Source organism: the organism of the source record quoted next, unplaced genomic scaffold (assembly GCF_019419815.1).
Source record: "Pyrus x bretschneideri cultivar Hongxiangsu unplaced genomic scaffold, Pyrus_bretschneideri_v1 Contig48, whole genome shotgun sequence".
Taxonomy (NCBI): Eukaryota; Viridiplantae; Streptophyta; class Magnoliopsida; order Rosales; family Rosaceae; genus Pyrus; species Pyrus x bretschneideri.
Window position 1 is genome coordinate 2,992,613 of NW_025999785.1, and position 11,895 is coordinate 3,004,507.

The 11,895-nt window shown below is 38.0% G+C and overlaps 2 protein-coding genes, 2 non-coding genes and 1 pseudogene across 4 annotated transcripts; 2 read left to right on the forward strand and 3 right to left on the reverse strand.

The window, feature by feature from the left end:
* Positions 1–95: 95 nt before the first annotated feature.
* On the reverse strand, positions 96–1,218 carry LOC125470009 (annotated as a pseudogene).
* Positions 1,219–1,459: 241 nt separating this feature from the next.
* LOC108865815 (probable pectinesterase/pectinesterase inhibitor 21) lies at positions 1,460–4,011 on the reverse strand. Its single transcript, XM_048568608.1, has 2 exons — positions 2,532–4,011; positions 1,460–2,356 (listed from the first exon to the last, which is right to left on the reverse strand). The coding sequence occupies exons 1-2, from the start codon at positions 3,967–3,969 to the stop codon at positions 1,608–1,610; spliced, it is 2,187 nt and encodes a 728-aa protein (XP_048424565.1). The 5' UTR covers positions 3,970–4,011; the 3' UTR covers positions 1,460–1,607.
* Positions 4,012–4,812: 801 nt separating this feature from the next.
* Positions 4,813–7,255, reverse strand: LOC125470090 (putative pectinesterase/pectinesterase inhibitor 22). Its single transcript, XM_048568569.1, has 2 exons — positions 6,021–7,255; positions 4,813–5,657 (listed from the first exon to the last, which is right to left on the reverse strand). The coding sequence occupies exons 1-2, from the start codon at positions 6,958–6,960 to the stop codon at positions 4,987–4,989; spliced, it is 1,611 nt and encodes a 536-aa protein (XP_048424526.1). The 5' UTR covers positions 6,961–7,255; the 3' UTR covers positions 4,813–4,986.
* Positions 7,256–11,501: 4,246 nt separating this feature from the next.
* Positions 11,502–11,594, forward strand: LOC125470116. The gene has a single exon (XR_007252355.1). It is a non-coding gene; the product is annotated as a small nucleolar RNA snoR69Y (small nucleolar RNA).
* A 128-nt stretch (positions 11,595–11,722) lies between these two features.
* On the forward strand, positions 11,723–11,815 carry LOC125470117. Its single transcript, XR_007252356.1, has one exon. It is a non-coding gene; the product is annotated as a small nucleolar RNA snoR69Y (small nucleolar RNA).
* The last annotated feature ends 80 nt before the right edge of the window (positions 11,816–11,895 follow it).

Genomic DNA, 11,895 nt, shown 5'->3' on the forward strand with positions numbered 1-11,895 from the left:
TGATCTCGCTTATGGTTCTTGCTAAACAATAGATCGAATTTAACAGTAAAGTCGCAAGAAGAAAACCGGATCCCCTCCAGACCCAAAGGAACTGAGCCTAAGGATCAAATGATCTGGGTCATTGAAATTTGATTCAACGGGTACACAATTATTATAACTTTTAAAGGATTGTCGTTACTGATCATAAGAATCTCGTTGCTCGCCAAAACAGCAGTGAATTCTTCAAACCAGTTGCGGCCTCAACTCTTCAAGTGTTTCATTGAAGAACCCCGAACGTCACTGGAATCATCCATCACCCAAGCGTGAAAAGAATTGATACTCGAACCAAGATAGTGAAACCCGAAAAGAGCAACAGATTCGTTCCATGCTCCAAGCTGCGTCTCATAAGCACCTTCATATGGCCGGTAAAAACACGCCGGAAACAACGCAGTAAAAAGCACCTCATCCCTCGTATCGAACAAGGCGATCACTTTCGTAATGGTTTCCTGTTCAAGTCTGTCAAGGTAAGAATGAACTTCCTTTGCTTCTCTCCTGCCATCCAATAGCAATAGGGCCAAAACTGTGTAGTTTCTGTTTCTAAATAGTCGATCTTGATTTCTCTCCAAGAATTCGAACTCATTGCGTACACTTCTGCTCTACGAGAACGACAGACAACGCGATCACCATACGCTTCCTCACCACTCGATGCAACGCTAACAAGTACATAAGCCGATTCATAATTTTGAAGGCTCGATTCATCGGGAAGAATTCTGAAATCGTTGAACGACGGATTATAAAGAACAATGTGGCCAGTGTAAAGAATCAAACATAAAATCCCATCACATTGGCCTATAATGTCTATAGATCCATCAAGCTCACTAGGAAGCTCAATTATTTGACCCCCATGTTTAATCCCATAGAAACCGGAAAATGCAGGTCCTCAACAACAGAATCTAGGTTATCGAAATCAGCTTCACTATCGTTAGAAAGATCGAGGAACGAAAACACAACTTCCTCCTTGGTAGTTTCGGTTTTTTTGGCCACAGTGTGCTTGAAAAGGATGTGTGTGGCGGAGGAGAATTCGTTGTACGAATGGAGGTGTTTGGCTACAAACTGGGGTTGATTGACAAGGGCATACCACGACTTTCAAACACACTTGAAACGCGTTAGAGATTTCGGATGCAGCCTGGCTAAGATTTGCGCCACCATCTCTTCCGGCATCTTGCATGAGGCTGCCATTTTTACTGTGTTTTCAATTCGTAAATCCATTTGTGGTGTTGGTGGTAAGGAATTGAGGGAACGTAAACAGTTTTTGTGGTATGTGGTTTAAGATAGCAAACGATTGAGGATCACTTGATAGTAAACTCCCTAATCATCCCTCAATTAAGGAAAATTAAACACTAAACCTCAAGATTAATTACATTGTCTAAGAAGCGTAGGAAATTAACTAGATAGTATGAAGCATGAAAAAAATAAAATCTGAAGGGAATTGTATATTAATTGAGTTTTTACCGGAAATGGTCACTGAGATTGACTCAAGCAAACAAAATGGTCCTTGTGTTTCAAAAGCAATCGAGTGTTACAAATGTACCAACAAAAACAACTTAAACATCATCAAATTATATAACTCAGATGCCTTTCGAGAGGGATGTAGCCCTTGTAGTTGCAGTTTTCGATTTGTTGCTAGTGGTCAGGCCGGGGATATAAGGAACACCAGAGAGCCTAATCCACTTATCACCCCTGAAGAACCTACCGGGTGTGAAATCTGCAGCATGCTTTTCAGTAATCTGCTTGATCCCGCGCCATGTCACGCGCCTTGCCTTGTTAGCAGCAGGGCCTGTGTTGCCTGACTCTGCGTAGAAGCATGTCTTAAGCCCCCACTCACCCTCCCAAGGTAACCAACCTTCCGGTTGAATCACATCATCAATGTACGAGTCCATGATGATTGTCCTCGAATACTCCTTCCATGGACGGCCAAGATATGCCTTGTTCTCATCCTTGACAGGGAAGTAATCAGGATCGCCGGTGATTGTGCTGTTTTGAATGATGATTGCAGATGGCTGGCGCCGTTCTTTCCTGCCTTGAGCTGTCACAATGCAAGACTGGTTTGGCAATGGCTTGCGGATCAAGAAAGTGCAGTTTTGGAAGACTGCAGTTGCATCACCAAAAACAAAATCTATGGTGCCGGAGATGGTGCAGTCGCGGTAGAATTGGCGTTGTGCGTGTGTGTAAAGGGTGTCTTGGTACCCGTCCATTGAACACCTGTAGAAGATTGCCTCGTCAGCACTCACCCTCAATGCAACAGCCTGATGTTTCTCCGGACCAGCAGAGTTCTCAAACCCTATGTCCATTGCCATGAAATGATCTCCCTGAATAGCTGCATGCATCCAATAACCAAATTAATCATACGTCCAATTAAACATATTCACAGTCTGACAACATAAGCATTTGTACACCGACATAAGTGTGTTAAGAGAATGTTAAAGATTCACAATCGGTCAACGTAAGCTGTTAAGCGGATATTAAAGGCAATTTACGAGAAGCTTGCTTACCAACGGTGGCAGTATGGTAGGTGGGCATGCCATCTACAAAGTTCTTGTTTCCGGTGATCCTAGTCTTATTTGCACCATCTCCGATCATCATCACGCTCGTCATGCTCCTGGTAACCAGGATATGCTCATTATATACTCCTTCCTTGATGTAGATGATAAAGGTTTCATTGCCGTACTTGGGGACATGGTCTAGCGCCTCAGTGATGGTCTTGTAGCTTCCACTTCCATCCTTTGCCACAATGATGTCGGACTTATTAATTTTCGGAGCAGAACTGGTACTGGTTGTGAGAAGTTTTCTGCCTTCACCTCCATACCACTTGGGATCTTCGAATTCCCCGTGACCAATAACAGGGAAGACGTCGAATTGGAGGAGGCGGCGGAGTTTCTTGCCTTCACCTCCATACCACTTCGGATCTTCGAATTCCCCGTGACCAATAATAGGGAAGGCATCAAATTGGAGGAGGCGGCGGAGTTTCTTGCCTTCACCTCCGTACCACTTGGGATCTTCGAATTCCCCGTGACCAATAACAGGGAAGGCATCAAATTGGAGGAAGCGGCGAAGTTTCTTGCCAGTACCTCCATACCACCTGGGATGTTCGAATTCCCCGTGACCAATAACAGGGAAGGCATCAAATTGGAGGAGGCGACGGAGTTTCCTGACTCCACCTTCATACCACTTGGGGTCTTCAAATTCACTGTGACCAATAACAGGGAAGGCATCAAATTGGAGGAGGCGGCGGTGGCTAGAATCAGGGTTGTTCAAGTCAGTGAAGGCTGAAAATACTTGAGATACCATGGCAAGGGCATTGCTACTCAAATGCATAGAGGTATTCAACACACTCTTCATCTCCTCCGCTGCATCAGTAGAGCTAGTAGTATTCTCAAAAGCATCCAAGCAGCTTTCTTGATAAGTGATTGTAGCACTAAGCCAGACCTTCAAATCCACCAACATTTCATTAAACTTTATAAAATCATCGATGTACCCAAGTCGCACAACCGATTGCCTGAGCTCACTAACCGCCAAATCCATGAGCTCTTCGCACGCGTCGAGGGCATTGGAGGTTCGGGGATCCTTCTCGAGCTTTCGCAAGAAGTCGGATTTTTTGGCAGCATCGGTTACGTGCTTCATTGCAACCTTGAAGCCGTATTCAATGAGCTCTATTGGATCAGTGGTGGTGTTTCCGGAGGCGTAGCTGAGGCTGTCGAGACATTCTTGCTTGTAATCGGTTGGCTGGCAAATGGCTTTGATTGCCTTCATTGAGGCTGACTTGTCATGGGAGCTGCCCTTGCTGCCACTGACTGGACTATTGTAGAAACCCTTTTCCATGATGAAACCAGCTGCCACCGCCACCACCATTGCCATCAATAAAAACGCAGATACGCTGATGATGACGATTTGCTTCTTCGATCTCCTATCTACATCTTCTCCGTACGCCATTTTCGAACAATGTTCGAAGCGAAAATTACTATTTTCCTTCTCTATTTGTTGTTTTTGGAAAATACGTAAGAGAAATGTGAATTTATAATTGAAGAGAGAAGGGAGATTTGAGTGGTGGTTCTAATTAGGTTGTAACAGTATAGCAAAAGATGTGGCTTGGAGCGCAAGGAAGGTTCTATGCCAAGCTATATGTTGTTACTTTCACAAAAACAAGAACAAGTGTACTTGTTGGCAAGGCTAACTTAACTTTGACACGATTAAGCATGGCTGGCTTTGACCAGTTCCGGATTATAATTTTCAAATAGTTTAGCTAAAACTTAATTCCAAAGGTCTGCACGCGGTTGTATGTAAGTTTCTTTTATATTTTAAATAATAAAATAGTAAATTCACGTGACGGTGTTTCTAAACATTTCTTTTGCACATAATTTTCTACAAAAGTGGTTCCTTGCGTCAAGATTAAGTGAATAAATTATTATTAATTTATATTTTTTTAAGAACTCGAGAATCAATGAACATAAGAATTCTGAAAGTAAAAGTGCTCATCTTTAAAATGAAAATACTTGACGAATAACATGTAAAGAGTAATCCTTCAAGCAAGCAAATGACATGGATGCCATTTATGTCATGTAAATTAAAAGATAAGAAAAATATCAGGTAAAAGGTGACTGATACAAGACCTACTTTTGTCCAAAAAACAGAAAATTACACATTTTTTTCTTTATCTTCTATTTTTAGAAAAATAAATATTTCTCTAAAGAATACAAGTAGATTTTTTATTTTTATTTTTAGTATAACGGTATATTTTACACTAAGAGAATGGAGGAGTTCGGCTAAGCCAAACAATGATCAACTTAAATTGGTATCAAATTCGCCATCTATGAAATTCGAACCTAAGACCTCTGATTCACAAGTGAAGATGGATATCACCAAACAGTAATACTTAGTGGCAACACAAGTAGATTTTAAAAAAACTAATAATAGTTCCTGTCCTAATAATATTAATGATAATATTTTAATTCAATTACTCAACCCCGCTGTAAACTTGACGCCGGTCGACGGCAACCAAGCCATCCCATCAATAAACCTCCCAACGGTGAAGAAGCTCGCCGCAGCAGCATCCCTGAGTATATGGTAACCAGGCCATTTGACCCGACCCAACATAGCCGCACCCGGCCCATAATTCCTGTACTCACCATACCACAACGTGCCCAAAGCAAAATCCCCAGACCACTCAAGCCACCCTCTGGGCTGGACCAACCTACTCATAAAAGTGTTCATATAAACAGTTCTGGAATATTTCTTCCATGGCCTGCCCAAATAAGTCGGCTGGGTGGCCAGAACAAAACTGTCCTGGATTGCAAACCCGGTGCTCTGGTGTGGGCTTTTTCTACCCTGGGCAGTGACTGTGACCTTTTGTTGAGGGAGTGGGAACCTTGTGTAGATTTTGCAGTTTTGGAGGACTGCAGCTCCATTGCCAAAAATGAAGTCTATGGTGCCGTAGATGGTGCATTCACGGTAGAATTGGCGGAGGGAGTGAGCGTAGAGGGTGTCTTGGTAACCCTCCACGCTGCACTGGAAGAAGGCCGACTGGTCGGAGTCAACTCTTAGCGCTACGGCTTGCTGGTTTCGAGGGCCGGCTGTGTTGCGAATTGTCATGTTCCTTGCTATGAATCCCTTTCCGGATACGGCTGTATGAAACATAGTATGCATGAGAAAATACGTCATTTGAATCATCTCGGAATAGACAACAAATATGTAGCCGGAGGAAAGGAATTATCTCCGGATCCCTTCCATCAAATCCACCACATCAATCAATTTGGACTTTTAAAATTTGATCTAACGGCTAAGGTTATTATAATTTTTAAAAGAACAACCTATTTGTAACCATTGTATCAAATTTCAAATATCCGAATTGATTGATGGGGTGAATTTGATGAAAGAGATCCGGAGAGTATCCCTGTAGCCGGATTCATAGTCTGATAATATTAGAATTTTCTATATTATGTGTGAAAAATACGTGCACTCAACATGAAAAGCATAATGTAACTTACCGACTGTTGCAGTTCTAAACGTAGTCCATCCTTGCGTGAAACTCCGGTTACCCGTTACGATAGTTTGTCCAATCCCATCCCCAACAAACATAATATTGGTTTTGTTCTTCTTTATATCGATGTTTTCCCTATAAATTCCCCTCTTCACATATATAACGTACCTACTAGGGCTGTAGTTTGGAGCTTCATTGACAGCTTCTGTGATCGTACGGTACTGTCCACTCCCATCTGCTGCGACAACAGCATGATTCACACCCGATTTTGGATTCGATTTAACCAGCTCTTGATCTTCCTCACTCATCCAAGCCGGGAAATAATCCCCTGGCGAACTTTTATTCGTCGGGGGACCACGACCCCTAGGAGGCTTAGAGGGCAAGCTGTGTAGTTGAGTATACAAGGCAAGAACATTACCAATGAGCTGTGTCACTTGCTTCACACTTCCCCTAACGAAACTTTCGAGGCGTCGGTCAGTTCCTTCAAAACCCTCAAGGCAGGTATCTTGGTTACTTAGGGCAGCACTAAGCCAAGCTTTTAGGTTTCCTTCGTAGTGAACATTTGTGTCGCCGCCGCGAATTTTGATCATTTCCCCTAGAGACCAAGCCAACTCGGAGACGGAGTAGTCTAGGAGCTCCTTGCAGTCCTCAATTGCTACACTCTCTCTGTAAATTATGGGCAAAGAGTTGAACTTTGTGATGATTTTGATAGCATTTTTTGTTTCATTGAGCGTATGCGTAAGAGCAGCAGTTAGGATTGCAACCGAATCTTGAGTCTGAGGCCCCGTTTTTTGGAGCTCGGCTTGCACGTTTGTGATGCACGAGTTTCGGTCATCGACATCAGTGCAAGTTTGCGTAACCATGGATCGAATGGAAGGGGAGGAAGTAACCCCATAAGAAGAACATGAAAGTGAAAGAAGAAGCAGCAGAAAATTGGCTAAGGCCATGTTTGGCAATGTTGGAGGGAAGGAAGTGATTGGGAAAAAGAAGGATATTTATTTATAGAGCAAAGTTTGGCTGTTTAAAAACAAGTAGGAGCTCCTGTTCTCATTCAGTAACAACAAGTGTCTAAAAAATTTGTAAAATTAAAATTTGAACTAACAATGTGAACACTTGTTAAGTTGCTGTTGAGTGAGAGTAAGAGCTCCTGCTTATATTTAAGCAGCCAAGCTTTGTTCTTATTTATACGCCTGAGAATGAAAGGGAATGTAGGAATGGCTTGTTTATAGAGGAAGGTTTTTGTTCTTGGAGATATACATAATTTGTTGAATGTTTCAAAGAATATACATATATATATATATATATATGTATGTATGTATGCTGTCTTTTTGGCAGAGAGTAGGAAGACAATCATTTCTCTTTGAAATTAAACACTGAATATATATATATATGTATATATGCTGTCATTTTGGCGCAGAGTGGGAAGTTGGGTTATTAACTCAACAATCATTTCTCTTTGAAATCAAACACTGCATATATATATATATATGTATGTATATATGCTGTCATTTTGGCAGAGAGTAGGAAGTTGGGTTATTAACTCAACAATCATTTCTCTTTGAAATCAAACACTGCATATATATATATATATATATATATATGTATGTATATATGCTGTCATTTTGGCAGAGAGTAGGAAGTTGGGTTATTAACTCAACAATCATTTCTCTTTGAAATTAAACACTGCATTTTTTTTATTTGGCGTAAGGACATGATTTTTTTTCTTTTTGGTTCAAGAAAGACATGATTCATTGTGAACAAATGTCATCTTTCCTATTTGGCGAAAAGACACGATTCATTGTGAACAAATTCAAAGGATTTTTTTCGGATCCTTTTACGAAGATTATGAGGATTTGTGAATCGTGTCTATTTATCGTATATCGTGCGATCATTTTTTATCAGGTACTGTTTGTATTTAATTTTAAATAAAAAAAACTTTAAATAATTTCTGACTGCATAATATACGATGAACGGACATGATTCACGGATCCTTATGATTCGAATTCGTGAATAAATATCATCTTTGGATATGTGGTTCTCTGCATCAGGTACACCCATTGAAATGCCTTTTGGATAATGCATTGTATATGTTCAAACAAACATGACCTCTTTGAACTAATATGACTTCAAAAATTATGTATGCTCGATTAACTTGAACAGGTGCAATTCTCTCTATATATTGATAACATGGCAGAAGAGAAAATTCATTCAAAAATTTGTTGTCTACACAATTTCCTTGCTCTCTCTTCTCTTTCCATCACATTCATACAATTTCTGGTTATCTTAAAAGAATTATTAACTTGAGTTTAACTCACACTGAGTTTTCAGCAATACTTGAAGGATATTCATATGCAAGTTGGATAACAAGTGTTAATGATAATCAGTCTACATGAGGGTGGATTTTTACAATTGCCGGAGGAGCAATTTCTTGGGCTTTGAAAAAGAATATGAATTTATAGCATTAGCAGTAGTAGGTAAAAAGGAGGAATGGATTAGAAATTTATTATTGGAAATAGAGTTGTGGCCACAACCAATGTCATCCATTTCTTTATACTGTGATAGTGAGGCTACTTTGTCTAAAGGATACAATAATGTATACAATGAAAAGTCTAGACATATTAGCTTGAGGCATGAATATGTCAAACAATTAAACACTGATGGAGTTATTAATATTATTAAATCAAGTAATAACTTGACGGATCGATTAACGAAAGCACTTTTAAGAGCTTTTGTAGCTAGTACATCTAGTGGTATGGGGATAAAACTCTTTACTGAAAATTAGCCACCAATAATGGTAACCCGACTTTGTCTAGAACATCACTAGTTTAAAAGTTTAATGAGTAATAACAAGTACTTGATAAGTGGTTGTAAAAGAACTGAAAATTAATATTTAGCTCATTCCAGGATGATCAGTGCAAGACTACTACGTTTAGGAGGATGATTTTTATTTCTTAATGAGGTTAGTTGTAGTTGTCTGTGGTAGTTGGGACATGGGAAGGAACCTCATCTATATGAACATAAGAAGTAGTGTCGCTTCTACCAAGAGTTGGGTTTTCTCTTGTAAATGTTCATGAAAGCATGATGAAACACAAAGCCATAATAGTGCTGAATTAATTCAGAAATTTCTTTAAAGAAATAAGACATAGTTATGTGTGTAGTGATTTCGGTTTTAACATTAGAATAGATGGTTTAAACTTAGGTTACCATCTCATTCGTTATAGCTTTGAATTACTTACACTAGTTAAAGGTTTAATTCAAAAGATGCTAAAAAAATTTGCTACCAGGAGGCCCATTGGAAGTCAAGCTCACTTATGTTTACTTCGAAACCTTTTCTTGATTCACCGACATATGAAATAAGAAAAGAAAAAAAGAAGTCGACTAAGCAAACTCATGATTATATGCGTATGCTTATGATAATTATAGAGAAAAAAATTGTTGTTGTATCATTTTCTATATATTCTTAAAATAGGGAATGATTGTTGAATATAATATATACACACACACAGACCTTTTATGCAAAGGGATTCCCTTTTTTTTTTTTCCAAAAAATAGAGATTAGGTGTGGGGCTCACTCCATATCAAACTTCAACAATCCAAACCATTTATTTTGTAAGTCTCAATTCATAGATTATCCTTGCAAAAATTTAATTCAATCCGAAACCATTTGTCTATTTAATTATCAAGATAAAATTTCATTGTTTATTATGTAACAAAGTATTCATAATTTTTTAACCTAATTAGATGTCTTAAATATTTCTGATTTGGCTAATATTTTGCAAGAATGATCTATAAGGTGTAACTTAAAAAATAGATGATTCGGATTGTTAAAGTTTGATGTGTTGTGAACTCTATAACTAATTCCTTTTTTTTTTTTTTTTTTTTAATTTGATGATTCCTTTCTTTAAAGGCTTATATATATATATATATATTTATGCGTCATTTTGGCAGAGAATAGGCAAATGGGTAATTAGACCAACAATAATCTCTCTTTGAAATTAAACACTGCACCTTTTTCCTATTTGGGGAAAAGACATGATTCATTTTGAACAAATATCATCTTTGGATATTTAGTTCTCTGCGTTAGGTATGCCCATTGAAATGTCTTTTGAATAATGCATTGTATATGTTCAAACAAACATGATTTCTTTGAACTAATATGACTTTAAAAGTGATGTATTTTCGATTAACTTGAACGGGTGCAATTCTCTTTATATATTAATAACATGGCATAAGAGAAAATTCATTCAGAAATTTGTTGTCTACATAATTTCCTTGCTCTCTTCTCTCTCCACCACCTTCATACAATTTCTTTTTAGTTAATTATAAGGAATATAATTTGGTTTTGCTAATCGAATATTTTATACTTTTTTGTATCTTGGAAGTGATTTGCCAATAACTCTTTAGCAAACTCATTCGAGTGAGGACAAATAACACTTCAAAAAAAAAAAAAACAATTTAGATCTTATCTTAAAATCATCCTTCAAATTGAAAGGAGTAATGCTACAACTGTTTTAAAAATCCCTACCTAAGCGCTAAGTGGCTGGTCACCGTTCTGATTAATGTATAGGCGTTTGAAAATTAAGAAATGGTGCCTAGATTTGTTGAGACGCTCGCCCAAACCCACCTATGCACCTGCCTAGGTTGCAACTCACTTAGACAGAAAATAAATAACTTTCATTTTGCATTTTATTTTTTTCAATAAATTGTAAGCGACTTGTTGTAAACTTAAATGAACACACATTATATGATTGTTCTCTATGTTTTCACTATGTTCCAATACTTCATAATATATATGTTATTCTATTTTGTAGTTTATAATGAAATTGTTTATATTTCAAGTATCAATTGACACTTATTTACAAGAAATATAATATATTTACATAAATCCGCCTAGTTTGCCTAGGCACCCGTTTAGCTGTTTAGACGCTAGGCTCCAGCTTGCTGCCTGACTAGCAAACTAATGTCTTTTAGAACCTTACATCTACCACATATTTGTATCATCTGTCTAATAAAGGTATAGTTCACCAATACATGTGTTTCTCATTTCTATAAATAGATAATACAAATACATAGTACGAGTAACATTTTTGTTTCGAAACTGTTGCATCCTACGTGCATGGAATGGCATGTTTTGGGAAATAATACGCAACCGTGTGCAAGATTGGGTACATACATTCTCATATCAAGAATACCAGAATGGGCTTCTGATTATGGGCCAAGTTGTTGTCAACAACCCAAATCAAATTTGTAATTCAAGCAATCTCCAGGGTCACAATCGGAAATGAGAAAAACCATGATCTGCTTTCTTATAAAAGGGCTAAAACCCTACCCTCTTATATCCAGTTCGCCTGTGGCCGTCGCATACTCTCCTCCTCCGCTTCCAACGAAACCCTGCCGCGTTTTTCTTTCAACCATTTCTTCTCCGATCTCCATTGATTTTCTGATATGGGTTTATCTTTGTTTCTATTTATTTATTATTTTAATTATATTTTGTGCAGTGATGATCTATGATAATCCCAGCTCTATGAGACCTTTTGTGGTCAGGGAGTAGAATGTTATCCATACAAATCTGAGCCCAGAAAACAATTTTAATTTTATTTATTTATTTGATTATATATATATATATATATATATTTTTTTTTTTCTTTTTTAAGTTTTCATTTGTTTTGATAAACTTATGGTGTTTTTGTTTATGGTTATTTGTTATATTTTTGCAATGATGATCACTGTGTATCCCAGCTCATTACGAGACCTTTTGTGGTCCGGGAATAAATTAGATTCACATATTATCTGAGCCCAGAATTTAATAATCTCGATTTTATTTTATTTTATTTTTTCTCGAAAGGAAAAATAATTTGATGTTTATATGTTGTTTTGTTTTC